The following is a 27,695-nucleotide window of genomic DNA, read 5'->3' as shown; positions in this document are numbered from 1 at the left end:
TACTGTGACCCCATGAACTGTGCCTGCCAAGCTCCTCTGCCCATGGAATTTTCCAGGCAAGAATACTAGAGTGGGTTGCCATTTCCTTCTCCAGAGGATCTTCCTGACTCGGAAATCGAACCCAGGTCTCCTGCATTGCAGGCAGATTCCTTACAGACTTAGCTATGAGGGAAGCCCTCAAAGGCTAAAGGGAGGACTTCAGAATTGCTTGTCAGCGCCCGTGTCCTCACAGTGGAATAGGTTCTCCCAGTGGTTGTAGCCTGTATCTCAATCTCCAGCAGGAGTCCCAGTTGTCTCCTACCCCTCAGGGAGACTCCAAGGTCAGCATGTGGCTCCAACCCAGAATCTTTTCAAATCACTGCCTCTATACTAGTTGTTAGAGTGTGTGAGATTTTCTGTGTATTCTTTAAGGGCAGAGTCTGTTTCCTACAGCCAATTGCCTCTCTCATGTGCAAGGCACGTTTACTCTTAGACTCAGATATTCTGGGGGCTCATATTTGCATTGAAGGACCTGCAGGCTTTGGAGTCCAACGTGGGGCTCCAAATTCCATTGCTCCTTGGTGGAAAACCCCTGCAATTGTGATTATTCTCACATTTGAGGGTTGCCTATCTAGACATGTAGGTCTTGACTGTATTGCATCTCCACCCATCATACTCATCTTGCTGTGGTTTCTTCCTTATAGCTTTAGTTGCTGAAAATCTTTTCTTCAGGTAGTTCTCACTGATAGTTGGTCTGTAAATAGTTGTAGTTTTGGTGTGCTCATAGAGAAAGGTGAGCTCAGAGTCTTCATACTCTACCATCCTACCCACACCTCTCAAGGGCATACTTCAAAAGGTTTTGCCTACCTATATTTTTGAAAATTGTATGGTTTCACCATTACTTAGTATACCACAGCCTTCAAAACTATTTAGTTTTTCCTGAATTCTAAGCAACATGATAACAATAATTCTCAGAATTCCATCATTCCCACTCATAATTCCATCATTCTAAGTTTTGCCTAATAAAGTTTTTCTATAATTTCTATGCCTTATAAACACACATACTTCAAATGCTACAATTTATGATGCATAAAATCTTATGTTTTACCATTTTATTTGTGTTTACATTATTATCATGTCTCATTATTTCATATATTCACCTTAATTGATCCTTAAGTCATTGCATTACATTCCATTGAATGTACTATTAATTGCTACACCATTACAATATTACTGAATAATTTGGGTTGCTTGCAAACTTTTTTTCCTATTGGCAAGAAAGTTGTAATAAATATTATTGTTCATTTTAGATTTACTTCATTATTTCTGGATGAATCGCCATGTATGGGATTACTAATTTGGAATCTGTGCACATTTTCCTATTTATTTTAAGAAATACTAATGCTGCAGTTTAAACCTGAAATCTTTTTTTTCCGTCTTACTCATAATTATGTAAACAAACATAATATGACGCATTGAAATGTTAAAGTATTCTAAGAAGCATACATAGAAGAATGAACAAAACACCCAAGAACCTCCCTCATGAAGATTAAATACAGAGAACGCAAAGTTAAAAGTAAAAACATTATTCATTTAATAAGTATGTATTGGATGCTACTTATATGGGCTGCTGCTGCTGCTGCTAAGTCACTTCAGTTGTGTCTGACTCTGTGTGACCCCATAGATGGCAGCCCACCAGGCTCCCCCGTCCCTGGGATTCTCCAGGCAAGAACACTGGAGTGGGTTGCCATTTCCTTCTCCAATGCATGAAAGTGAAGTCGCTCAGTCATGTCCGACTCTTTGTGACCCCATGGACTATAGCCCACCAGGCTCCTGCATCCATGGGATTTTCCAGGCAAGGATACTGGAGTGGGTTGCCATTTCCTTCTCCAATGCAGGAAAGTGAACAGTGAAAGTGAAGTCGCTCACTTCACTCGTGTCCGACTCTTCGTGACCCCATGGACTGCAGCCTACCAGGCTCCTCCGCCCATGGGATTTTCCAGGCAAGAGTGCTGGAGTGGGTTGCCATTGCCTTCTCCCACCTATGGGCTAGGTACTGCTAATTAATTTTAATCCTATGAGTTATGTTACTTTTTATGTGAAGAAAATTATATTTTGATTATATTTTAATGCTTATTAGAAAGGCTACATTTCAGCTCCCTCCCCCGCCCCACCCCACCCCCGTAGTTCAGAACATTTTTTTTTTAATATTGTTAATAGCTGTAATTTTTTCCTCTTGACTTTCATGGAATTTTTCAATAGATTTTCAAATAATTTACAAATAATGTGAGTTTTGGCCTCTATTTTGCTTTCAATATTTATACACATTAACATTGCCTTGCAAAAGATAAAATAAACAAGAGTTTTAAGAAATTTTGAAGTGCTGGCTCAGTGTTTAAATTAGTTCACATAATCTACAAAGTAAACTAATGATCACAACATTGCTAGCTGAAAGTTTAAAAAGGGAATGGAAAGATTAAAGCTTCATTTTTGCTTTACAAAATATGAGGTCAAAAGTGGTATTTTAGCCACAAATGGCAAGTGTGAAGGAAAAAGATTGGAAGAATCACTATTTTCATAACTTCTAAAATTAAAACAGCCTACCTTTATGTGCAACATAAATCTTGAACTAAATTTGCATTAAGGTTAAAGTGATATGAACTTTATGATGAATATGAGCACTTTCCACATAAAAATCTAAAGATACAGATTATGACAAACATGGAACAAGAAAACATTGATCTTTGATACTGAAATTATTTAGATCACTAATAAGTGCAGAATAGGAAGATTCATGCTGTTATGGAGTGAAACAATTTTTCAGATTAGAGAACAATATAGTCTAAGAAAATATTTTTGCATGACTATTACAGAATTGCCCTATTTATACTTAAAATTTATAATAAAATGTACATGATAAAATATATTTTAGTCTCCAAAATATGCACTGTAAGTATATATTAAATGTTCTATTTTATATTATTAATAAACATAGTTTTACTGAATCTAAACAAGTATCCAAAATGCTTATGGCTACCCCCAAATAAAAGTGCCTAAGGAGGAAATTGAAAACTCAAGTGACTGTAAATCTATTCTACTGAATTCTTATATATTGCCCCAACAGTTTAAGTAGAAAATGTCTATAAAAATTTAAGTATTTCAAGAGTAAATTTTAAATTTAAATCATAATTAAAATTAATTATTTATCATAATTAAAATTTAAATAATAATTTTAAGTAATAAATGCAGATAATTTAAAGATCAATTAATACTGACATTAAAATAAAGTATTACACATAATTCCAATTACTGCCTAAAATGTTTACCTAAAACTTTTGAAAGACTATGATTTTGTGCTACAAGGAAATTTTAATTAATTCTCTGCCTATACTATCTTGGCAATTGCTCCCTTTGTTCTTATGTGAATCTAGCCCCAATTACAAAGTACTATAATTATCAGGTAATACTTCCTGGAAGTACAGAATTAAACTCTGACTCAGAGTAATTTTGGATTATTTTATTCTGTGAAATTTCTCTAATTATTTTTTGTTTGTAAAAACATTTTCTGGATTCTCTACTAATAGAATATTTTAAATCATTTTACAGAGTAATATAACCAACAATGATAATGAACTTTTTCCTTTCCCTTATATCTTAAGAATTAGAACTATTTTTTCGTGATCTTTAATCAACTAAAAGTTACTTTTTAAAATAATTTCAAATAGCATGAGAATTTGCGTTAATAAGTACAATAAGTAATTTAAAAGGCTGAGTCTGTCTCTTTACATAATAGCTACCATTTCCTGAGCTTACTACATACGTATGGTGGAATTTATTAGCCATTGTGAAATGTAAGTTATTTAACAATTATTTATTGTCTACTATGTTCAGAGTACTGAGCAATTCAACAACAAATAGAGAAGTAGACATAGTCCTTGCTTGGAGTCTGTGACAAGAAACATCTGACTCCAAGTCTCTCTCTAATGTCTAGAGATAAGAGTTTAAGTATTCTTCTACAGTGATGTAAACAATGACACACCACCTTGCAATGGGAATGAGTGATACCGTTGAGAGCTGGGAGAGAATTCATCCAACTTTAAAAGATAAATCTATTTGTTGTGCTCAAAAAATGGCACAGAATTTATATAACTCACAATAAACCTTTCTGTATTTCTACAAATACTGCTCCCTTTCATGTATCTGACTCCATGTGGACCTATATAACAGCAGACTGTTTGGACAGGACTAGAGAATGGAGATCATATTCTGACTTTTACAAATTGCAGGAGAAATCTAGAAGATGATGTGAATATTTGTTATTTGATAGGGAAAGATCTGCAAAGACAAGAAGGCCTGCAAGTTCAAGAAACAGCAGGGAGACAAGAGTGTCTGGAATTGAGTGGGTAGAAGTGATCAGAGTGTGAAAATGGAGGTGAGATCAGAGAGGGAATGGGAAGTGGAATGGTCAAGGGAGCCTGTGGGCAACTGAAAGAAATTTGTTTTTCTCCACCAACTCCACTGAGATATATTGACAAAGAAAAATTATATATATTGAAGGTGCATGACTTAGTGATTTAAGTATACATTGTGAAATGATTAACTAAAATCTAACTAATAAACATATGTATCACCTCATATAGTTATCAATTTGAGTGTGTGTGGTAAGAACACTTGAGATCTACTTTCTTAGCTAATTTCAAGTCAATGATGCATTATTAACTGTAGTCACCATGGTAATCCATCTTGTAACTGAATACATAAGTTATACCACTTATAAATGAAATACATCTTATAAATGAGTTTTCCCTTTGATAAACATCCCCCATTTCTCCACACCCTCAGCCCTTGGTAGCCACCACTCTCCTCTCTGTTACTATAAGCTTAACTTTTTTAGATTCTACATATAAGTGAGATAATGCAATGTTTGTCTTTTTTGTCCTTATTTTACTCGGCATAATGATCTCTAGATTTACCCATGGCCTCACAGATGGCACGATTTCCTTCTTTTAAGGCTTAATGATATTCTATTGTATATGTGTGTGTATATATATACACACACATCATACATTCTTTATCCACTCATCTGTTGATAGACACTTGGCTAGTTTCCATATATTGGCTTTTTATAAATAATGCTGCAATGAACATGGGAGTGCAGATATCTCTGTGAGCTAATGTTGCCCGTCCCTTCTGGATATATACTCAGAAGTGGGATTGTTTGATAGGAACCTTGGCAGACATTGAAGGGTTGACATTAGGGACAAGGGAGGAACCAGGGGAACAAGTGTGGAGGATATTACAATACGAAGGTGAGCTGTGATGGTGCATTTGATTGGACTTAAGCAGTGGAAGGAGAGAAAAATGGGTGGATTTTTAATGTACTTTTTGAAGGTAAAGCCAACTGGATTTGGCTCTATACTTTAGGATCTATTTACTAAATAAATGGGAAGATGGAACCGCCCTTATTTGGAGTGAAAAAAGAGAAGAAGCAGAGGAGTAGGTTCTTGAGGGAAGAGCAGTAGCTCAGTTTCAAGGCTGTTAAATTTGGCATCGGAGGTCAAGTGGGAACTTGAACACACAACCCTCACGTGCTCCTTCGCCTCACTTCTCTGAGCCAAAAGGTCTGTATCTAGGATCCTTCAAAGCTGACCACAGTGATTTTGACATCTGGAGTTTCTTCTTATCCTAGATCACACCGCTTGTTAGAAAGTTACCACCTGGACTCCACAGTCCTCTCTATGATCTTACTATTGCCAGGCTTAAGCCAATATTCTCTTATGTGTAAAGGGCCATTTTTGCTCTCTGTTTTGTGGGCTTTGATTTAAACAAAGCATTTCTGATTGATAATTACCTGTTGCCCCTTCCCTGATAAGATTTAAGCTTTTTAAGGGAAAAATCATAGCTTCAACTTCTTTAAGTTTCAAAAGTTCAATGTCATTAATACAGAAAAGGCATAGTACACTTGAAAAATTGACCAAATATTCTGCGTGAATAATGTGATATAGTTATAAAGGTGACGTGAGGAAGGCACAGTTCCAGATTTCAAGAACGATACGGTTGAAACGAGGAACACGCAGCACAGGAAGAAAAATTTAAAAACAAAATAAAATGAATGAAAGGAGCAAATATTGGTTCATGGGGAGATGTTTAGCATAGAATGGGAAACACATTGATATTAAATACCAAGAGATTTGAAGCTACTGAAGAGTCAAAAAGCTCAATTTTGATCACTTGTAAGGAGTTTAGTTACAAATCAGTATTGTGGAAATATAATTTATCTCTTTCAATAAGCATCTCCTCTTTCTTGTATAACATCTTTTATGAAACAAAACTGTCTTGCAAATAAAACTGGATCATACTCTGTACTTACTAAACTTGGCTGAATGTACTTTTAATGAATGTCAAAATAGTGTTAACAAATCTGTTTCTATGGAAATAACAAGAAGTATGATTCTTCAGTAGAATTCAGTAGGTGGCTGTAAGAGAAGATGGTCATATTTAAGAACAAATCATTTTGTGGTAACTGAACAAGCAAAAATTTGACGAAGTAACAGGAACCTAATGATTTTTTTTTTGGATAAATGATGAAATGCTCTCTTTGTCAAAGCTGTTGCTTTTCTATATTAACTAGGAAGACACTTTACTGTACTTCCTCAAATGCTTTTCCATGACAGCTTTCAGCTTTGCCTCTTAACACTATCCTTTCTAGCTATATTCTAAAGAAGGGACCCTTGCTTGCTCCGCTTGATGTAAAGAGCAGGTCAGTAGTCCAGAACCACCCTTTCTCTTGTTTACTTTTTTATTTTTATTTTTTGAGCTATAAGAAACTGAGTTGGTGGATATGGTTTTTCTTAGTGTCCCTAGTTTTAGGGAGAATATAGTTACCGCTGCGTTGCTCCACGTGGAACAAAGTACTGTGTACTGAAACATATCCTCTACAAGGCAGGCTAATTCCACTTTCCATTCTTTTTCATACCACAGCAGACTATTCAATGTTTTTATCTTGTCCAAAGGAACTTTGAGAGTATTCATTTGAACAATCAGATTTTATAATTGTTGTCAGCCCAATCGCAATAGCAGCTTACACTCTTCAAGACACTCTTAAAAATCACCTTCTATAAAGTACGGACAAAGTTATTTTGTGATTGCTATTTCGTTTTTCTGTTCTTTGGCATTTAGTTTGGATTTTCATTTTCTTGCTTTACATTAACCAAAGATTATAAAGCTGCCTAGAAAGATTAACTTTCTCATGAATAAATAAATAATATGTAAAATGATGTTTATAATACTATCTATATATATATATAATTTACTTATATTCCATATAGAAAGTATATCCAGGTGAATTCACTATAAATAAATGAATTTTTGTGAGCTCAATGTATATCCAACCTCCTAAGAAGACTGCTACCAGAAGAATTATGCTGAAGCTACACTTATAAAGAAAGTCTCCTTCTATTAAGAAAACAAAATCACTTGATGATATTATCTTTTACTTATATCTATATTTTCTTCTTTTTTACTTAAAAATCATACATATAGAATTGAAGCAGATAATACTCATGGAGATCCTGGGCATGGAATAATTAACTAAAAGAATGGAATACTTTCAATTGATTGATTACTGTTGTATAAACAAGGTAAAGCTATAGTTTCATTCAATACATATTATACTGAAATTACCTAATTTATTTGCTCAAGCACCACGCGGTCCATACAAACCAATCCCTACTCTGAAGTTTATAATCTAGTTAAGAAACACATTACAATGAGAAATAATTAAAGAAAATAGAAATAAAAAAGCATGCAAATTGAATGTAGAGAATAAATATAAAAATCACTAAAAAGAGATTTTGGGGTTGATGAATAGTTAAGAGGGTCTGGGACATGTGGAAGATGTTGAGGATGAAAATTTTGGATAAGCAAAGGCTGTAGAGAGGCCCCAGGGAATAAAACTAAAGTGAAATGAGTGTTGGTAAGAGTTGAAGAAACAAAGAGGTTTCCAATTTGCATAAAGAATAGTAATGAAGAAAAGTAGAAAATTGTTACATTATTAAAAGTGAAATCTAATAGTGGGTGATCTTAAAATGCACTTGAAGGGACAGACGATAAGGAGCAAACTACAAAAGTTAATGGTGAGTATGTCAAAGGAAAATTTAAAAAGTAGGTGTGCCAAGAGAGACTGACAACGAGTAACTTCAGGTGGGAAGATCAGGTACCTGGAAAATGACGTTAATTTAGAGGTGAAGGTAGTCTAGACCATGTAGGCACAGAGGGAGTAGCTAAAAGGCCTGAAGTTCTTAACAGAGAAAAACAGAATTTGGGGGGCTCAGTCAATGTGGGTGCTGTCCGATTAGCCTTGCGTGGCAGGTCCAAACCTCTGTGTGAAGCACTCTCCTCTGAACGTCCACTTTGAAAACAGAATGCCAGCTTCAAGAAAGCAGGATCTAGCTTGGGTTTCTTTTCTTGTTGTTGTTACTGCTGTTTGTTTGCTTGTTTTAACTGCTACACTGCCAGTGCCTAAAACAGAGTCTCACAACATACGTTTGGTAAATATTTCTTGAATACTTACTATTTTAAAATACAGCTTAAAGTCTATTTTTCTTTTCAAACTTTCCCTAGCTCTTTCAGTTAGCAAAACTTAAAGTGGAAAACAGATTTTTGGAATTAAGTAAACCTATAGTCAATTATCGGAGAAGGCAATGGCACCCCACTCCAGTACTCTTGCCTGGAAAATCCCATGGATGGAGGGGCCTGGTGGGCTGCAGTCCATGGGATCGCTAGGAGTCAGACACGACTGAGCGACTTCACTTTACTTTTTCACTTTCATGCATTGGAGAAGGAAATGGCAACCCACTCCAGTGTTCTTGCCTGGAGAATCCCAGGGACAGGGGAGCCTGGTGGGCTTCCGTCTCTGGGGTCGCACAGAGTCGGACATGACTGAAGCGACTTAGCAGCAGCAGCATAGTCATTTATGGACTACTTACTGTCCTGATTTTCAGTTTTGTAAAAGAGAGAATGCTTTCCATCTTGCTGTGTTATTATAAGGTTTAGAGGTTATTAGGCTTCCCTATTGGGAAAGGCGTGACTGAAGTGACTTAGCAGCAGCAGGCTTCCCTGGTGGCTCAGTTGGTAAAGAATCTGCCTGCAATGTGGGAGACCTGGGTTTGATCCGTGGGTTGGGAAGATCCCCTGCAGAAGGACATGACAACCCACTCCAGTATTCTTGCCTGGAGAATCGCCATGGACAGAGGAGCCTGGTGGGCTGCAGTCCACCGGGTCACAAAGAGTTGGACAAGACTGAGCAACTACGAACACACACGGAGATTATCAACATAAAGTGCCTAGCTTATATTCAGGCACCTATTAGTTACCCAATGCACATAGTTATTAACTAAGAGCAGGTATCACTCAATCATATTCTCTTCCCTGTGATCAAATTTTCGTCTATTTCTGATTTACAACATTTATCACTTTGTACTAGAGTTATGATACCTATCTATCTTCTCTGCCGCAGTACATCAACTTTTTAGTATGTCAAATAGCAATTGCTTTAATGTGCCTAGGAAGCGTCTCTCTCAAAATTTGGCATAAGCCTTTTCTCAGTCAGGTGTGTTTTATATACTCAACTAGACTTCATTACTTTTGCTTCATGTCTTTTCCTCTTGTATCTTAAAAGTACCTAGGTTAATGTTTATCTTCACTCCTGGAGTATGAGCTCCATAAAGTCAGGGGTGTTACCTTCTATTTATAAATCCTGTGTGTTGTTCAGTCATGCCTGACTCTTTCCAACCCCATGGACTGTAGACTGCCAGGCTCCTCTGTCCATGGGGATTCTCCAGGTAAGAGTACTGGGGTGGGTTGCCATGCCCTCCTCCTCCAGGGGATCTTCCAAACCCAGGGATCAAACCCAGGTCTCCCACATTGCAGGCAGATTCCTTTACCAACTGAGCCCTCAGGGAAGCCCAAGAATACTGGAGTTGGTAGCCTATCCCTTCTCCAGGGGATCTTCCTGACCCAGGAATCCAAGTGGGACCTCCTGCATTGTAAACAGATTCTTTACCAGCTGAGCTGTCAGGGAAGCCCTGGTCCCTCGTAAACTACCCTGGGCATACATATTCATCATAGGCAATAGGAGACGAGCATGAAAATTATAAACAAGATATCTTCTACAGAATTTATTCTTAGAAGTAGAGCAGGGCCTGGTGAAAGAAACTGAATTCAGACAGTTTAGAAAATCTGTCCAGCAGAGAGTTTTGATTAAGGATCCTAGGTACCATGAGAGTTTAGAGAAGCAGCCCTCACTATATATATATATATATATACACACACACACACACACACACACACACACACACACTTGCTTTGACATTGAAAATAGTGGCCACTGCATTTTATTTGAGAGTTGGCCTATGTACTTTCAACTCATTCCTGATGCCAAGAACCAGTGGTTATTCAAGAGCACTCACTAAGCTCTCACAGTGTGCAAAGCATAAGGTTGGTAAAAATAATCATTAGACATGGAGAGACCCGTCCCTTCTGAGACTGGCAATATAATTAGACAGATAAGAAGAATGAAATGAATGTACTCAGAGTCAATTTCATATCATATTCTCAGATAAAGATGACATTTCGGTGATATCACCATGATATCAAGGAATAACACTTGGATGTGGAAATTCAGCCAAAGCAGTGAAATCAGAATCTTTCAGTTGTCATCTGGTATCTTGTAAAATAAGAAAATTATTGCATTTTCTGTTCATTTCAACTAGTTGTTGTGGGCTTAGCCACAATGAGTAATGAGTAAGCTTTTTTACTTTACTCCTTGAATCTAAATTTATTATCCTACTTAAATTAAGTAAGAGATATCTAACTGAGCATTGTAGGGCATTTATATAATTCAAAAATATATTCATGTATTTGAACAAAAACACTGATTTTTTTTTCTGAAAATTATGATGCTTTTGAGCATCTTATAGCAAATCCAAACCTTAGTTTCAAATAAAGGAAATAAAGTATTTGCCTATTAAAATTATATGAAATATATATATTTTAAAGTATGGCCCCTGGTAGATAGGATATTCTGTGTAAGTAGGACAACATTTCATTATTTATTGATTCATACCTACTAAAAAAAATAGCACATTATTTTATTTTTAAATGAATGGTATTGGTAATATGTAGCTATTTGAATATACTGATGCCAACAAAAAACTTACATTTTTCATTAATCTTTCAGAATGGTTTACAAACATTGAGGAAAAAGTATTTTTCAGTATTATACTACATTCACTTTTTAGTATTATGTAATTTACTTTGATACATTGTTTTTCAGGGTTATTGTTGGAGAATTCAATGTCACTGAAATGCACATTTAGCAAAATATAAAATTAGTTTTAGTTTATAACATTTAAAAAATAATGTAAATTAGGTTCATGTTAATTTTTGACATTGGATTTTTATGCCTATAAATGCTTGACTTAAACAAATACAACATATATATGTAAAATCAAAATGACCATCTCAAAGAGATTTAACTTAAATGGCTACTAGTAGACCCTGAGCAAAATGAAATGATCAATACTCCTCTTAAAAAAAGCAGTGTTGTAATTGTCAAGTGAAATTATAAGGATCTCAGAAAGATGTGCAAACCAAAGACAGAGTAGCGGCCGCGCGCCTGGAAGTGGCTAAGCTCCCAAGCAAATCATCTCTATTAGTTCCTATTCATGACTGAAATTACGGTTTTTTAATCTGTTCATAACATGCAGCATTTTTTAGCCTCACATTTCTAAGCATTTTAGCTTTTGCTGACATAAATGCATTCCCCAAATAGAACGTTACGAGAATCTTCTGCTAGACATTTAAGCCCATTTGTGCATTTCTTTTCAAGATACTTTCTTTGAACCTTCTAACTGTGAAAGGCCTGGGAAGGTGGTGTTAGAATGAACGAGAACTTGTTTTCTAAAGCGACACTGTAGACACTTAATCTACCGTTAAAAAAAAAAAAAAAAGTCACAGCTTCCTACCTTGAAAACAAACATCTCACGGCGAAGAATAGCTAGAGTGTTAAAGTTCCCATCGCAGATGTTGGGTTTGGCTCCAGGATACGAAGGTCTGCCCGTGGGAGGCCGTGGAGGTTTGGGCCGGTCGTTTTTCCTTGGGTCAGCGGGAGGAACAGAGCGGTGTGGGGGCACCGTTGGTAGAGGTCTTGTTGGTGGAGGAATCTTGTCAGGCGGACCTTTTGAAAATATGAGGACAGCACTTGGCTCAGTTAAAATTGGAAGGGTGGTAGAAAAAATGCTCCAGAGGACAGTCACTCATCAGTGAAGGGTTCTGACTAAGTGAGCTAAGAGGTCTTTAAGATTGTATATTTACTGAAATAACAAACCATTTTACTCAACAAACCATTGCCAAGTCCATCAGAGACTGTCTTTATCATGCTGAATTCTAGATCCAAGTAACTAGGCCTTCTTTGTTAATTTTTAATGATTTTTTTTTAATAGCTTCACCACAGTCCTTATTGGATATGCTGCTTTGAAATCTTTTTTGGAAGTAGGTGGTATATTAATAATAAATAAATTAAAATGAATACTGGAACCCTGCATGTAAACACTACTAAAGTCAATCCTAGATTTTGAAAGATGATTCTGTGCAAATATTTCTAAACATTAACAAATCAAAGTTTATTCTATCCTATGTACCTAACTGTATTTTATAACCTTTTCTTGACTTTCATTATTTTTTTCTAATGAAACGTTTTGACAAATTGCTAGACTAGTGTTTCATTTGAATACTAAATCTAAAACGCCTATTGATTAAAACATACGAGGTAAAATATTAATGTGAAGTATTTCTAAAAGGGGGTTTCTAAATCAAGCCAAAGTTTATACATGTAATCTGCTACAGATGTAAAGCATCATTCCTCAAGGGATTTATGTTTTAAAAGAGAAATACAGAGCTGTTCACACTTAATATTTAGATATGGAAAGAATACTCTTTTGCAGACCTTCAGTCTAGACTACTAACTCATGAGGTCATGAGAAAGAGCCTCCTTTCAGTTAACTACTTCAGCAGAATGTCTGATGACACCCACATAGGCAGAGGCTAGCTCATTCAACATATAAGCCATTTAGTTTTGAGTCCCAGACAGTTCTGTTTTCTCAGTAGCACCCCAAAAAAGAGCAGTAACAAAAATTGACCTTTTTTTTCCCCAAAACTTATTTTAACCCTGAGAGAATTCTCACCACTTTGAAGTTGAAAAACTAATAAATGAAAAACAAATTAGTGAATTTAAACTATGATACTTGAAAAATGTAAATTATAGTTTCTGAATACTGAATATTAATATACGTACAGCGCACATTTACCTTTGTATTGTAAAATGAAAGCTTCATTTTATTAATTTACTAAAGCATATTCTCTACATGTAAATTATAAATGTCAAGTTCTTAACAGTTAAATTTTTGTGTGAAATACATGTCTTTATAAAAGTCAATGGCCATGTTGAGGGAGTTAGGATTTAAATATGTGTAATAGTCTCTCTCCCTTTTGTCTTAATTATCATTCATTGACTGAATCCCATAAATTAAAACAATTTTACTCTACTATACATTTATTTTGAATTATGTGTGAAGAAGACTCTTGAGGGTCCTTGGACTGCAAGGAGGTCCAGCCAGTCCATCCTAAAGGAGATCAGGCCTGGGTGTTCATTGGAAGGACTGATGCTGACGCTGAAACTCCAGTACTTTGGCCATCTCATGTAAAGAGTTGACTCATTGGAAAAGACTCTGATGCTGGGAGGAATTGGGGGCAGGAGGAGAAGGGGATGACAGGATGAGATGGCTGGATGGCATCACTGACTCGATGGACATGAGTTTGAGTAAACTCTGGGAGTTGGTGATGGACAGGGAGGCCTGGCGTGTTGCGATTCATGGGGTCGCAAAGAGTCGGACATGACTGAGCAACTGAACTGAACTGATGTGTTAGTAAACTTAGCCATTTGTTATTTTTTACTCTTAGTCAATAACTACATGCTTTTGAGTTTATTCTGTTACATCCATTACACAAGATTATTTTCAGCATTTTCAGAAGTGGTTTGCTAAGATCTAACATCAAATATCAGTGAGAATCAATCTGTCAGCTTTTATCAAAGTCTAGCAAAGTCTTCTAACTCACTGTGTTTATTGGTTATATTAATTTATTATATTTTACCTGAATTTTAAATACTAAAGTTTATCAGATCTTTACTATAATTTCAGGTTCCAATTAACTCAGTAAGGAAAGTTTATCAGTGCCTAAGCTTTCCCATAATCTGCACATTAAGATATCTGCGATTGGTGCCAACTAAACTTGACTGATAGAAGACTTTTGCCAATAGATCAGATTTTCATTCAATATTTTTCTCTCTAATACAACACTTAGAGCATCTATCTCAAAAAAGACAACACAGAAATTCTATACTTCACTACAGAGTTAATCAAACAGAATCAGTGGTGACCTACCGTATATCTTCTGGATGCCCTGTAAGTCATCACTGGGCAATTTGAAGTTGTCAGTCTCCATGTACTGGTAAAAAGGGGCCATGATGGCAGTAGGGTCATTGGAATGTTCCAGCCCCAGAGCATGTCCCAGTTCATGAACTGCCACAAGAAATAAGTCATTTCCTATGCAAATGAGAAGAAAAGGCATCATTATAACTAATATTCAAGTATAGAATTGACAAGGACAATTGGTATTACCAAAATTTTACCCAAGGAAAATAAGAGGAACTCTTTAGTTCAACGATCAGTATGATTTTTATCATTGGATTACCTTTGAGTAAAATCAAACATGTTATTTTTAAAAGAAGGGGCAGGGTTGGTGGTGAGGAGGTGATGATAGTGAAGTCACAAAAATTTAGAAACTTAAAGAGGAATAAAGAACAAAAGTTGAAGAGAGAACAGTAGCATCAGAAATCGCTACTACTGCTGTTGAAATATCCTAGAAAACATGCAATATACTATATCTCACTTATGTGATCTTCATATTGGACATAATTCTAACAATAATTCCGCAAAAAATACAAGGTACAATCCCTACTTTTACACAAATGAGTAGATTAAGGCATAGGGGGTGACAAATTTTGTCAACAATAGTAAATCTTTGTATTTACATAGCTGTGACTAGAACTCAGGTTATTATAATTCCTAGAATATGGTTATCTTTCTTACCAGCTTAGAATATAGGAAAATAGGAGTGTAAAATAAAAGTCATAGGGTAGCAGTCATAAAAACTAGAAATCTAGTCTTAGCTCTGCAAATACAAATTCTAATCAACTAATGCATGATCTGAACAAAATATATTTATCGTAGAACTCTCAGAGACAGTTAATTTGACTTTGTGTAATCAGACACCTGTGGATGGCCTCTACATGCTGTCCACTCTCGGATCATCATAAGTCAGCGCCTGAGAACAGAGCCAGTCCTTCATGGATATTTGTTCATTCCAAAAATTTAATTGAACCTCATGAGTATCAATGAATTGGGGCTGTTATTCTTCCAAGCGTTATGTTTCTAAGTGATAAATTTAACATGACTGAACATAAAATGCAGTTTTAGGCGGTTGACTTGTTACAAATGCTAAAGAATTCAGTGGACTTCCTGAGTCTCACTTTAAGGAACATTCCTTTCCAACCACTTTTACAATGTAATCACTGTGGTGATTACCTGCAGAGGGCTATTTTTTTAAACATGAAAACTGGGTGCATAACCAGTACTTTTTTGACTTCCTTTCTGGAGTAGTCTGTCAGAGGGAAGGGGTGAAACCGTGGGGTTGACTGCACACAGAAAGGAGCTGTTCAAACATATCTGGGGCTTACCTGAGTTTCAGAGAATATCTGTTTAAATATCAGTGGGGAACAAATTAGAGAGGCTTAAAAAGAAATAGAAGTTAAAAGAAAAATAATATAATATGTATTATCTGTAATAAAAATGTTGACTACCTTTATTACGTTTACTAACTCTGCACTGGGCCTTTTGACCTGTATTTTCTCACTTAATTCCCACAGTTCTCCAGTCACTATAATCATGTCCACTTAAAAAATGAGAAAACAAAGCTTGGAGACATGAAATACAATTTGCAAGTTCATGTAGTAAGACATAGGTGGATTTCTGTCCTCATAACATTACATTCTAATGGGGGAGACCAGAGAGGAACATGATAGAAAAGTAAAATAAACAGGATGTTACATAGTGAAAAATGATACCGATAAATAATAAGGCAGACAAAGAATAAAGTCAGAGAGGAAATGGAGCCTAGAATATACAGGGAATTTTAGAGAACAGTAATGGTTTTGCTTTCTAGGCTGACTGCAGTGGGGATCATTGAAAGGTTTTGAGCTGAGGAGGGACATAATCTGACTTACATTTTGACAAGATCATTCTGGAATCTACTTATGATAATCAAATGCAGTGGGCAAGGGGCTCAGCATGATTAAATCTCTGATGTTAGTGTAATAATTCAGGCAAAGATAATAGTGACCTGGCCCAAAGCGGGTATAATGAAGGTATACAGAAGCAGTAAACTTTTTGATACATTTTGAAACAAGAATCACATAGCTTCTTAAAAGACAAAATGCAAGGTGTGAGAAAAAAAAAAAGTCAAAGATAACACCATGTCTTTTGACACCAGCAACTTAAAAGAATGAAGATACCATTCAATGGACAAAACACTAGGAAACTTATCATTTGTTGCCTTGCTTTTTTTGTTTGGTGGAGGTGAGCACCTTACCAGGAGCTCATTCTTTGAGTGTTGAAAATGGCCATGGAAAATTTTTAGAGATTCAAATAAATAAGGGATTGATTTTTGACTTGCCAGGGTATTTATCTCATGTAAGGAAGGAAGTGATTACATTATGGGATGAAGGATTATAGCAAGATATGGTCATAAGATTAAGATCATCTCTTAAATGATGTTGTGAAAGGATATTTGGTGTCATGAGGCTAGTAAGAGTGAGCTGGAGAGATACTCTGTGGCAGTCATAATAGATATCAGAAATTGAGATTTGTAAGAGAGAGGTCAAGGATATACCTATGGGAGTGAGTCTCTGAGTTAGAGTGGAATACAAAGTCATTGGATGGGAGATCCAATAACTTAGAGGGCTGAACACTGGAAAAATTTTTCTACATGACCATTGAGATCACCAAGAATTAAAATAAATGTATTTAGCAGGGGAAGGAAAGAGTAGGACAAATTGAGAAAGTAGCATTGACATATATACACTGTCATGTATAAAATAGATAACTAGCAAGAAGCTGCTGTATAACACAGGGAGCCCAGCCTAGCACTCTATGACGACCAAGGGGGCTGGAATATAATCATGACCAATTTGCTCTGTTGTAGGGCAGAAGCCAACACAGCCTTGTAATTATCCTCCAATTAAAAATGAAGTGATGTCAAAGGGATTAGGGTCAAACTGGGAGATAAAGTCGTCAAGGATTCAGGAGAACAATGTGGCTGCTGGTAGATGACTACAGCAAGGGAGACATGGACGGAACAGTCCAACAAAATCAGTCACAGCTTGACATTTCTATGGAGGAGACTGGGAGCATGATCTTGAAGTGGCATTAAAAAGAAAAGAAAATATAAGAGGGCATGTATCATAGCTCACGTCCTGCAGTAGAAGGAATGTGGGGGAGAAAACAGCTAGCATTTTGAAGCAATGGAGAGACTAAGTTTAGTTACTGAAAGAATCTAAAGGGAACATTTTCAAAATAAGTTGATTGCTATTAAAGAGGTTTTGCTGACAATGGACTTTGAACATCTCTGGAGTGAACAGCTTCAGCAGAGAGAAGGAAGGAAATGAAGGCAGAAATGGCAATGTACAAAATTGTAAGAGAATGAGAGTCCCAGGGGTAAGGGCTGGCCTGTGCTTCCTGTGGTAACAGATGAAAATGGGAGGAGAGGGCCTGAAAATAAGCCTCATGATCCCAAGGTATCAAACAAAAGAGATCACTATTACTTTAAGAATACATTTAAAGGAATTAAATAACATGGACAAAGCAGGGAGTGAAATTCCAGGGGGTATACAGCAGGAAAATGTATAATGGGAGAAAGGACAGCTTCCTGCACCCACTTTTGCTTCAGTTTTTGATATTTTTCCTCTGCCTACAAGATACTTCCACATTCTTCAGCAAGATAGCCAAGATCTTTTATCCATATTCCTTTCTCCTCCTTTACAACATTATTTCCTATTTCTTTTCCTTCTGATACCCTCTTTCTAGTTATGTAAGTATGTGATTGCTCAGCCCTGAAGGTAAATGCATGAACTGTCTTCCTCCTAGAATTGAAACACACCTTCCTTTGCTTGGTGTGTTAAAGTTAAGTGAAGTGAAAGCCTCTCAGTCATGTCCGACTCTTTGTGACCCCGTGGACTATACAGTCCATGGAATTCTCCAGGCCAGACTGGATTGGGTAGCCTTTCCCTCCTCCAGGGGATCTTCCCAACCCAGGAATTGAACTCAGGTTTCCTGCATTGCATGTGGATTCTCTTACCAACTGACCCACAAGGGAAGCCCTCTTGGTGTGTTGGATGCATATCAAGTTGACTTGGTGTGAGTGCTCAAATGTTACCTTCTCTATGATGTCCTTCCCCAAAGGGGTACAATTACCACGTGCTCTCTTTTTGCTCCCATAACCCATTGTGCATCACCTTATCATAAAAGTCAGTAGCATTTTATTGTCATCATCTCTGAGCAGGTCTTCCCAATGAATTTTGAACTCTTTAAAGACTGAACTTGTGCATCATGTATCTTCACGCCTTCAGTTCAAAGACATTGTCTGACATCTAGCAGATGATTAATCATTAAATGAAGTCACTCAGTTGTGTCCGACTCTTTGCGACGCTGGGGACTGCAGCCCACCAGGCTCCTCTCTCCATGGGATTCTCCAGGCAAGAGTACTGGAGTGGGTTGCCATTTCCTTCTCCAGGGGATGTCCCCGACCCAGGGATCGAACCCAGGTCTCCCACATGCCATGCAGATGCAGGCAGACGCTTCCCTAGTGGCTCAGAGGTTAAAGTGTCTGCCTGCGTCTTCCTTGAATGCAGGAGACCTGGGTTCGATCCCTGGGTCAGGAAGATCCCCTGGAGAAGGAAATGGCAACCCACTCCAGTATTCTTGCCTGGAGAATCCCATGCAGGGAGGAGCCTGGTAGGCTACAGTCCATGGGGTCGCAAAGAGTCAGACACGACTGAGCGACTTCACTTTCACTTTCAATCATTAAATGAGCTGAATGAGTGAATGAGTTCGTAGGAAGTGGAGGACTAATTAGAATGTGAATAGTAAAGAACAGAATGTCATTTCCATCTAAATATAGTTCAGATATTTTTCTTCCTCCCACAAAATTTATTGAAGTACAATTGACAAAATTGCAAAATATTTAAACTGCACATTGTGGTACTTTGAGATATGTTTACATTGCGAAAGGATTCTCCTCAATGAGTTAATAACACATCCATTACCAGCTTTCTTTCTTTGCCGTGAGAACTCTCTTATCAAATTGCAGTGATAAAATTCAGTGTCATCAACTATAGTCACCATGCTATACATTAGATCCTTAGGAATTATTCATCTTATAACTGAAAGTTTGTCCTCCTTTAACAACCTTTTTCTGACTGCCCACTCCCCAGTTTTTTTTCAGACTATCATGGGTGGAAAGAGAATGAAATGAGGTAAGAGAAAACTGAGGAGACCACTACTCTTATATGGCATCAGACAGTGGGACTAAAATACGCCAGCACTCAATAAATGTCACTGAGTTGCTCAAAAGTGCCAGAAGATAGTTGTGTCTGAAGTAACGAAAAAGGCTATGGTCTATAGGAAATTGGAGAGTGCAAAACAAGTTTGCTTTTGTAAAATATTTTAGAGGAGGAATTACAATGATTGGAGGGACTAAGGACTGAGAGTGGGATGTTCACAGTGTTTGGACAGTGGAAAATCAAAAGGCACAGGAGGTCAGATTTACTGGAAAACAGGACTTTGAAAGATTACATTTTGAGTTAAAAATTAAAAAAAAAATACAACAAAACATGCTCTTATGGATCATCCAGCAAGCATGCGCTAGTCATAGGCAGAGATAACAGAAAGAAGAAAGGAGTCATTTAATTAGAGACGTAGGAACCACGGGAGTGTTTGTGAGTATGCAATATATGGAGAAGGCTTCAGATTGTGTCTCAGAGAACACTCACAGGTGGGAGGAAGTAGGGAGAAATGAATCACAGTTATTTTACATGTCAGACGTCTAACACCAACTCTGGAATGAGCACCTTTGTGATTTTATATCAGAGATACATTCATTAAGATACAAATCTAATATTGATGAGATACTGCAACCACAAATAAGGTGCAAAGTGGTAGGACAGGTGTATGCTCAGCATCTGGGTATACTCATGCCCAGAAAATACATTAAAGGGTCTTAGGAAGCATTACCAGAGAAGGCACTGGCACCCCACTCCAGTGCTCTTGCCTGGAAAATCCCATGGACGGAGGAGCCTGGTAGGCTGCAGTTCATGGGGTCGCTAAGAGTCGGACATGACTGAGCGACTTCACTTTTACTTTTCACTTTCATGCATTGGAGAAGGAAATGGCAACCCACTCCAGTGTTCTTGCCTGGAGAATCCCAGGGACGGGGGAGCCTGGTGGGCTGCCATCTCTGGGGTCGCACAGAGTCGGACACGACTGACGTGACTTAGCCGCAGCAGCAGCAGCAGGAAGCATTACTACCAATAAAGCTAGTAGAGGTGATGGAATTCCAGCTGAGCTATTGAAAATACTAAAAGATAACGTTGCCAAAGTGCTGCACTGGATATGTCTGCAAGTGTGGAAAACCCAGCGGTGGCCACAGGACTGGAAAAGATCAGTTTTTGTCTCAATTCCAAAGAAGGTTAAGGCTTAAGAATGTTCAAACTACTCTACAATTGTGTTCACTTCCCATGCTAGTAAGGGTATGCTCAAAATCCTTCAAGTTAGGCTTCAGCAGTACTTGAATTGAGAACTTCCAGATGTACAAGCTAGGTTTAGAAAAGGCAGAGGAACCAGAGCTCAAATTGCCAACATTCTTTGGAACATAGAGAGAGCAAGAGAATTCCAGAAAAACATCTGCTTCTGATTCATTGACTATGTGGAAGGCTTTGACTGTGTGGATCACAACAAACTGTGAAAATTCTGAAAGAGATGGGAATACCAGACCACCCTACCCATCTCCTGAGAAACTTGTAGGCAGGTCAAGATGCAACAGTTAGAACCTTACATGGAACAACTGACTGGTTCAAAATTGGGAAAGGAGTATGTCAAGGCTGTATACTGTCACCCTGTTTATTTAACTTCTATGCAGAGTACATCATGTGAAATGCTGGGTTGGATTAGTTACAAGCTGGAGTCAAGATTGCTGGGAGAAATAAAAACAACCTCAAATATGTACATGATACCACTCTAATGGCAGAAAGCAAAGAGGAACTAAAGAGCCTCTTGATGAGGGTGAAGGAGGAAAGCGAAAAAGCTGGCTTAAAACTCAATGTTATAAAAACTAAGATCATGACATCTGAAACCATCACTTCTTGGCAAATAGAGGGGTGGAAAAGTGGAAGCAGTGACAAATTTTCTCTTCTGGGGCTCAAAATCAATATGGATGGTAACTGCAACCATGAAATTAGAAGACACTTGCTTCTTGGAAGGAAGGCTATGACAGCGTATTGAAAAGCAAAGACATCACTTTGGTGACAAAGGTCCATATAGTCAAAGTCTTTCCAATAGTCATGTATAGATGTGAGAGTTGGACCAAAAAGAAGGTTGAGCGCTGAAGAATTGATGCTTTTGAACTGTGGTGTTGCATAAGATTCTTGAGAGTCCCTTGGACAACAGGGAGAACAAACCAGTTAATCCTAAGTGACGGCAACCCTTAATACTCATTGGAAGGACTGATGCTGAAGCTGAAGCTCCAATGATTTGATCTGATGGGAAGAGCCAAGTCATTGGAAAAGACCCTGATGCTGGGAAAGACTGAAGGCAGGAGGAGAAGAAGGTGGCAGAGGATGAGACGGTTGGACAGCATCACTGATTCAGTGCACATGAACTTGGGTGAACTCTGGGAGATGGTGAGAGACAGGGAGGCCTGGCGTGCTGCAGTCCATGGGGTCAGTGGGGAGAGAACAAATTAGCCAAGATGGCGTTTTGAGGCTCTCTCGCCCCACATTTTGTAAATAATGACTATGTAACAGCTAAGATTGCTTATAGCACTGCGTGTGCACAGCACAAGTACTTGCTTCGTCATGGGCTGCTTTGTGCAATACTCCTGTATGAATACAGCTTCACCATGAAAGCCCTGGCTGCTGCTGCACTGGGACTACATTGGAGCAGCAATATGGTTATGCTATATGAGGTTATGTTATGGCTCCATTATGGCTTGGTTATGGTAAGAAATGTGTCTGCAGTTCCTACAGCTTTTCATATTTTCTACCAGCCTCTTCGCTCACACCTTGCCTACTCTGGGCTCAAAGAACAGCATGCATAGGGTTAACAGCGAGACAAACAGGATGAGAAGCAGTACAGGTTCACAAAGAGTCAGATACGACTTCACAACTGAACAAGAACTACGACAACTGCAAAGAAGTTGCAAAGTGGCAGGACAGGTGTATGCTTAGGGTCTGGGCATACTCATGCTTACAAAATACATGTAAATTTGGCTGGAATGTGCTATCAGTGCGCTAAAAGTGAGAGAAATTTTTATCAAAACCAGACCTAATGACAAAACAGCAATCCATAAAGCTTGCAATGGGCCAGCAAAACAAGGCTGTGTAACCAGGGGCAGAAGACACAAAGGTGTGCAGTCAAGGTTCCCAAGATGCTATGGTGACATCCAAGCTTGGCAAGATGATAGCACTGGTTTGGAAAATGCCCTTAAGACTCTCCTGCCCTTCTTTTATCAAAACAGATACAACTTCTTTGTCAGAAAGTCCCAATGTGATCTTACAGGGATTATGTCTTATCTTTATTCTTCAAAAGGAAATAAATCCAACCTTCATAACCTTCCTCCTGTATATTATGTCCCCTTCCCTAGGAAAAATGTAACCTGAACTTTGTTCTTAGATAAGTAAGTAGGAATTCATTCTTTCACTCTTGGTCAGATAAGTATCACTGCTGCTGCTGCTGCTGCTGCTAAGTCGCTTCAGTCCTGTCCGACTCTGTGCGACCCCAGAGACGGCAGCCCACCAGGCTCCCCAATCCCTGGATTCTCCAGACACGAACACTGGAATGGGTTGCATTTCCTTCTCCAATGCATGAAAGTGAAAAGTGAAAGTGAAGTCACTGGTCGTGTCCGACCCTCAGCGACCCCATGGACTGCAGCCCACCAGGCTCCTCCATCCATGGGATTTTCCAGGCAAGAGTCCTGGAGTGCGGTGCCATTGTCTTCTCCGAAATATCACTGTTAGCCATGTATCAAACTATTGGACCTTGATGAATTAACAAGTACTTCAAATCTCTCACAGGACAACAGTGTTTTATTCACTTTTTTTTTTTTTTCCTTTCAGCTAGTAAGAGAAATGAAGAAAAAAACCACAAAAAGTAAGACAAGGTGATAACAGCAAAAATTATATTTCATATGTCTATTCACTTCAGATTAATCTAATTTATTCTAAGCATCTTTCCTAACAGTGGAGTCATTCCTTGTTTAAGAAATAAAGTAAGGCTTTCGAAGAAAATTAATAGGCTTAGGACATGAACCCATGACCTATTGACTTTGCCACAGTACTTTTAATCAGAAATACTGGCTAAACGCTCCAAGTAATTACCATCCTTCAGATGACTGGCAATAATATAATTAAAACTTACTGAAGATTCATAACAGTTTAAAAGGGTAAGTTGTTAAGTAAAGTACCAGTCTGTAGTTTGAATTCTACTTAGAACAAAAGTTTTTGGCCCATGATGAATTTTAGACAATTAAAATGCACCAGACTTTTTGCCTAATGATGAAAATAATAACTGCTTCTGTAACTTATCATTAATTTACATGATTCAAGATTCTCAACTGCAATATGCCTTGATCTTATCAACATGCAGGTGAAATCAGCTAAATGGCTCTTAATACAGAAATAGTACTTGCTTCTTTTGTAAGATTTTGAGATTTGAGTGTGTTGTTTTCAATTGAATCCCTAATCTTCTTCACTTTGTATACTCCAATATAATTTCAGGACACTGAACCGTATATTATTAAATATAATGCATTATTTAAAATTTCCTTGTCATAATTATGTCTTTATATTTCATTCTGAACTTTTTCAACCCTCCATTCATTTCCATATGCAACTCCTTCTGCTAACAGCATACCTTGAATATCAAAAATGACTATACAATATTTCATATGTAGAAAATGTTATATGTAATCATGACATTCATAATCCTATATAAGTATTAAAACATTAGCATCACTAAATCAATCTCTGTTTTTGCCCTTATCTTTGACTGTCCTGGTCCCTCCAGAGGCAATCACTAACTTGAATTTTAAATTTCTCAATCTCCTGCTTAATCAAATATGTGTCTTTAAACAAATTATAGTTTTATAAATGCAGTATCATTCTGTATGTTGTCTTCTGAAACTTTCTGAAGGTCTGCATTTGTTTTTCTAATATCTTTTTGTTTACCTCTGTCAGTCTTGCAAAATTTTTTAACCCTTCAAAACAAAATTCAGAAACACCTCTTCTGTGAAGCTTTGTCCACCTCCCCAGGTAAATTTAGTTTCTCTGTCTCTGTGTATCCTTGGCCTTTTGCACATAACTTGATTGTAACACATACCATAATTTCCCTGACAGCTTCTGAAGCATGGAAATACTTAATATTTACTTGTAGGTAAAATGACTGGGAACATATTTGAGCAAGTTAATAATTTTTATTTAAATATGTAATTTAAAATGCTCAAGTCCATGTCTAGAAACAAAACTCAGAAATCATCATGAAATCTCTGATTAGTGGTAGTTACCTCAGTGCCTAATAGATAAATAGGATGGGCCTTCTTAAACTTCTGTCCTTTCAAACTATCCACACACTGGTTTTGCCAGTTGAGAAGCTAAAGAAATATGTGGGAGTCAAATCTCCAAGGTGGCCCAAATGACTTCTACCTCCTGGTGTTTCATTATATGTACTTACTGGAGTAGAATATGGTAGAAGTGATGGTATGTGATTGCCAAGGTTAGGTCATAATATTCATTAGGACTTCCTTCTTCTTTATTTCTCTCTGGAGAATTAGTTCCCATGTCCTATAAACAGCTCTCTATGCAGAGGGTCCATGTGGAGAACCAGAGCCTCCTACCAAAGAGCTCCAGGAGTAAGCTTGGAAGTAGATTTTACAGCCTCTTCAGATAACTGCAGCCACAACCAATAATTTCACTACACATTCTCATATACCTGGAATCAAAACCCCCAGGTAAACTGCTCTTGGATACTTTACCTGCCCCCACTCCACTGAACTGTGTGAGATAATAAGTGTGATAAATTGCTAAGGTTTGGGGTGATTTATTTTTTATGCAGTAACAGATAAGTAATATGGGACATTTATGCACTCTAATTCCTCACTATGTGATTAGGATTAGGAGATAGGCAAGATAAGCTTAAAAAAAAAAATTGGGTAGAAAAAGAAGCTACTCTGAAGCATCTGATTATTTGTACAATAATCCTGATATATATATATATAAAAGGTGTCTTGAATATTGTCCAGTCCAATTATCTCTACATAAACTGAAAGGTTTGGTGATAATTCTAACTAAATTTGAGAAAAGTCTGTGACTGCAAACTTTCACAGATAAAAACATCAGCTATTTTGCTGCCTCATATGTTTTTGTCAAATATATAAGACCTGATACTTTGGTTGCCCCTTTATTTCTATTCTCTTGGCGTCTCACTGAAAGAGAGGGCCTGTTTCTTGGTGGTGGTTTAGTCGCTAACTCATGTCTGACTCTTGAGATCCCCCGGGACTGTAGCCCACCAGACTCCTCTGTCCGTGGGATTCTCCAGGCAAGAATACTGGAGTGAGTTGCCATTTCCTTCTCCAAGGGAACTTCCCCACTCAGGAATTGAACCCGGGTCTCCTGCACCACAGGCAGACTCTTTTCCAACTGAGCTATGAGGGCCTCTTTCTTGCTAGCCAGTAAAACCTGGGGTCCCTGCTGAAGAGCCAGAAAAGTCTGGGGGACACGTGAAAAAATAACAAGAATAAAATGCTATGTGTTGACCACTCATTATGAACTAGAAGTATGTCACTGAATTTGTCACCGAAACCTCATGACTGAACGTTCTCACTCCCTCCGCCAATAACGCTTTTGAGGCTGCGCTACTGGCTCGGTCAGGCTCTCCACACGGGAGAGCTGGCCCCGCCCTCCATCATGGCCGCCCACCTCTGGACGAGAGTCAGATCCCTACTGAGCTCTGCAAAGTAGGGCGGGATAGAAGCTGATTTCGGGTAAGATTTTCGCATGTCCCTTATTTCCACTTCACTCTCATTAAGCCTCCAGTTCCTCAAGGGTCTGGTGCACTTCCGTTGCCTTCTTTCTGCCTGCTGTTCCTGGTCTCAACATTTCCCTCATTCCCCAAGGTTCTCAAGCTACCGAATGACTCCTTGGCACCTTCTCTGGATGCTTTCTCTCAACCAAGTCATAGTTAAGACTATGAAAAAAGCTTATTATTACAATAATTTATTAGTTATTATCATACATGAGTTAATATGAGGCAATGAAGTTACAATTTTGAATAGCATTTACCTGTGTGCCATGCAAATTTGACCGTTTTGTTTAATGACAACTCTAATTTTCTTTCACATATGCTCAAACCTTTGAAGTGTTTTGTTCTGTTAAAGTGTATAGTATTATTAATGACGTCTCCAGGCTAGAATTAAAGGAAACAAAAAGTTCTTGTAAAGTGTTTAAAAAGCAACACAAAGAATATCCGTTAATATTCACGTGTAGTATGTCTCACCATATTAGTTAAATTTTGTTATTATCACTATTTTCCAGATCAGGAAATGAAGACTTTTGTAGATGGCATGACTTGGCCAAAGTTACCTAATAACTGGCAGGAACTGAGTTAAGCCCCCTTACAGTCTAGGCCCTGTACAATGTCACTAACCTTCATCCATAGTTAATCAGGCACTCTATCTATCAGACCTATTCCCTTAAATCAATTTCTCACTTCCACTGTATAATCATAAGGGATTTGATTTAGGCCATACCTGAATAGTCTAGTGGTTTTCCCTACTTTCTTCAATTTAAGTATGAATTTGGCAATAAGGAGTTCATGATCTGAGCCACAGTCAGCTTACGGTCTTGTTTTTGCTGACTGTATAGAGCTTCTCCATCTTTGGCTGCAAAGAATATAATCAATCTGATTTCGGTGTTGACCATCTGGTGATGTCCATGTGTAGAGTCTTCTCTTGTGTTGTTGGAAGAGGGTGTTTGCTATGACCATTGCGTTTTCTTGGTAAAACTCTATTAGCCTTTGCCCTGCTTCATTCCATATTCCAAGCGGACATTGGCAGTTTGATCTCCGGTTCCTCTGCCTTTTCTAAAACCAGCTTGAACATCAGGAAGTTCACGGTTCACGTATTACTGAAGCCTGGCTTGGAGAATTTTGAGCATTACTTTACTAGCATGTGAGATGAGTGCAATTGTGCAGTAGTTTGAGCATTCTTTGGCATTG

The 27,695-nt window shown here is 37.8% G+C and overlaps 1 protein-coding gene across 1 annotated transcript in view; it reads right to left on the bottom strand.

Annotated features, from left to right (window-relative positions):
* Positions 1-27,695, bottom strand: part of MMP16 (matrix metallopeptidase 16) — a 386,972-nt gene that overhangs the window by 86,249 nt on the left and 273,028 nt on the right. Inside the window, exons 5-6 of the mRNA XM_061439431.1 lie at positions 14,481-14,642; positions 12,006-12,217 (exon numbers count right to left, since the gene is read on the bottom strand). Coding sequence (XP_061295415.1) covers positions 12,006-12,217; positions 14,481-14,642 — 374 coding nt within the window. The remainder of the gene's footprint in view (positions 1-12,005; positions 12,218-14,480; positions 14,643-27,695) is intronic.

Source organism: Bos javanicus, chromosome 14 (genome assembly GCF_032452875.1).
Source record: "Bos javanicus breed banteng chromosome 14, ARS-OSU_banteng_1.0, whole genome shotgun sequence".
Lineage (NCBI taxonomy): Eukaryota > Metazoa > Chordata > Mammalia > Artiodactyla > Bovidae > Bos > Bos javanicus.
The sequence above is the reverse complement of the archived record's forward strand: the minus strand, read 5'-3'. Positions and strand labels throughout refer to the sequence as shown.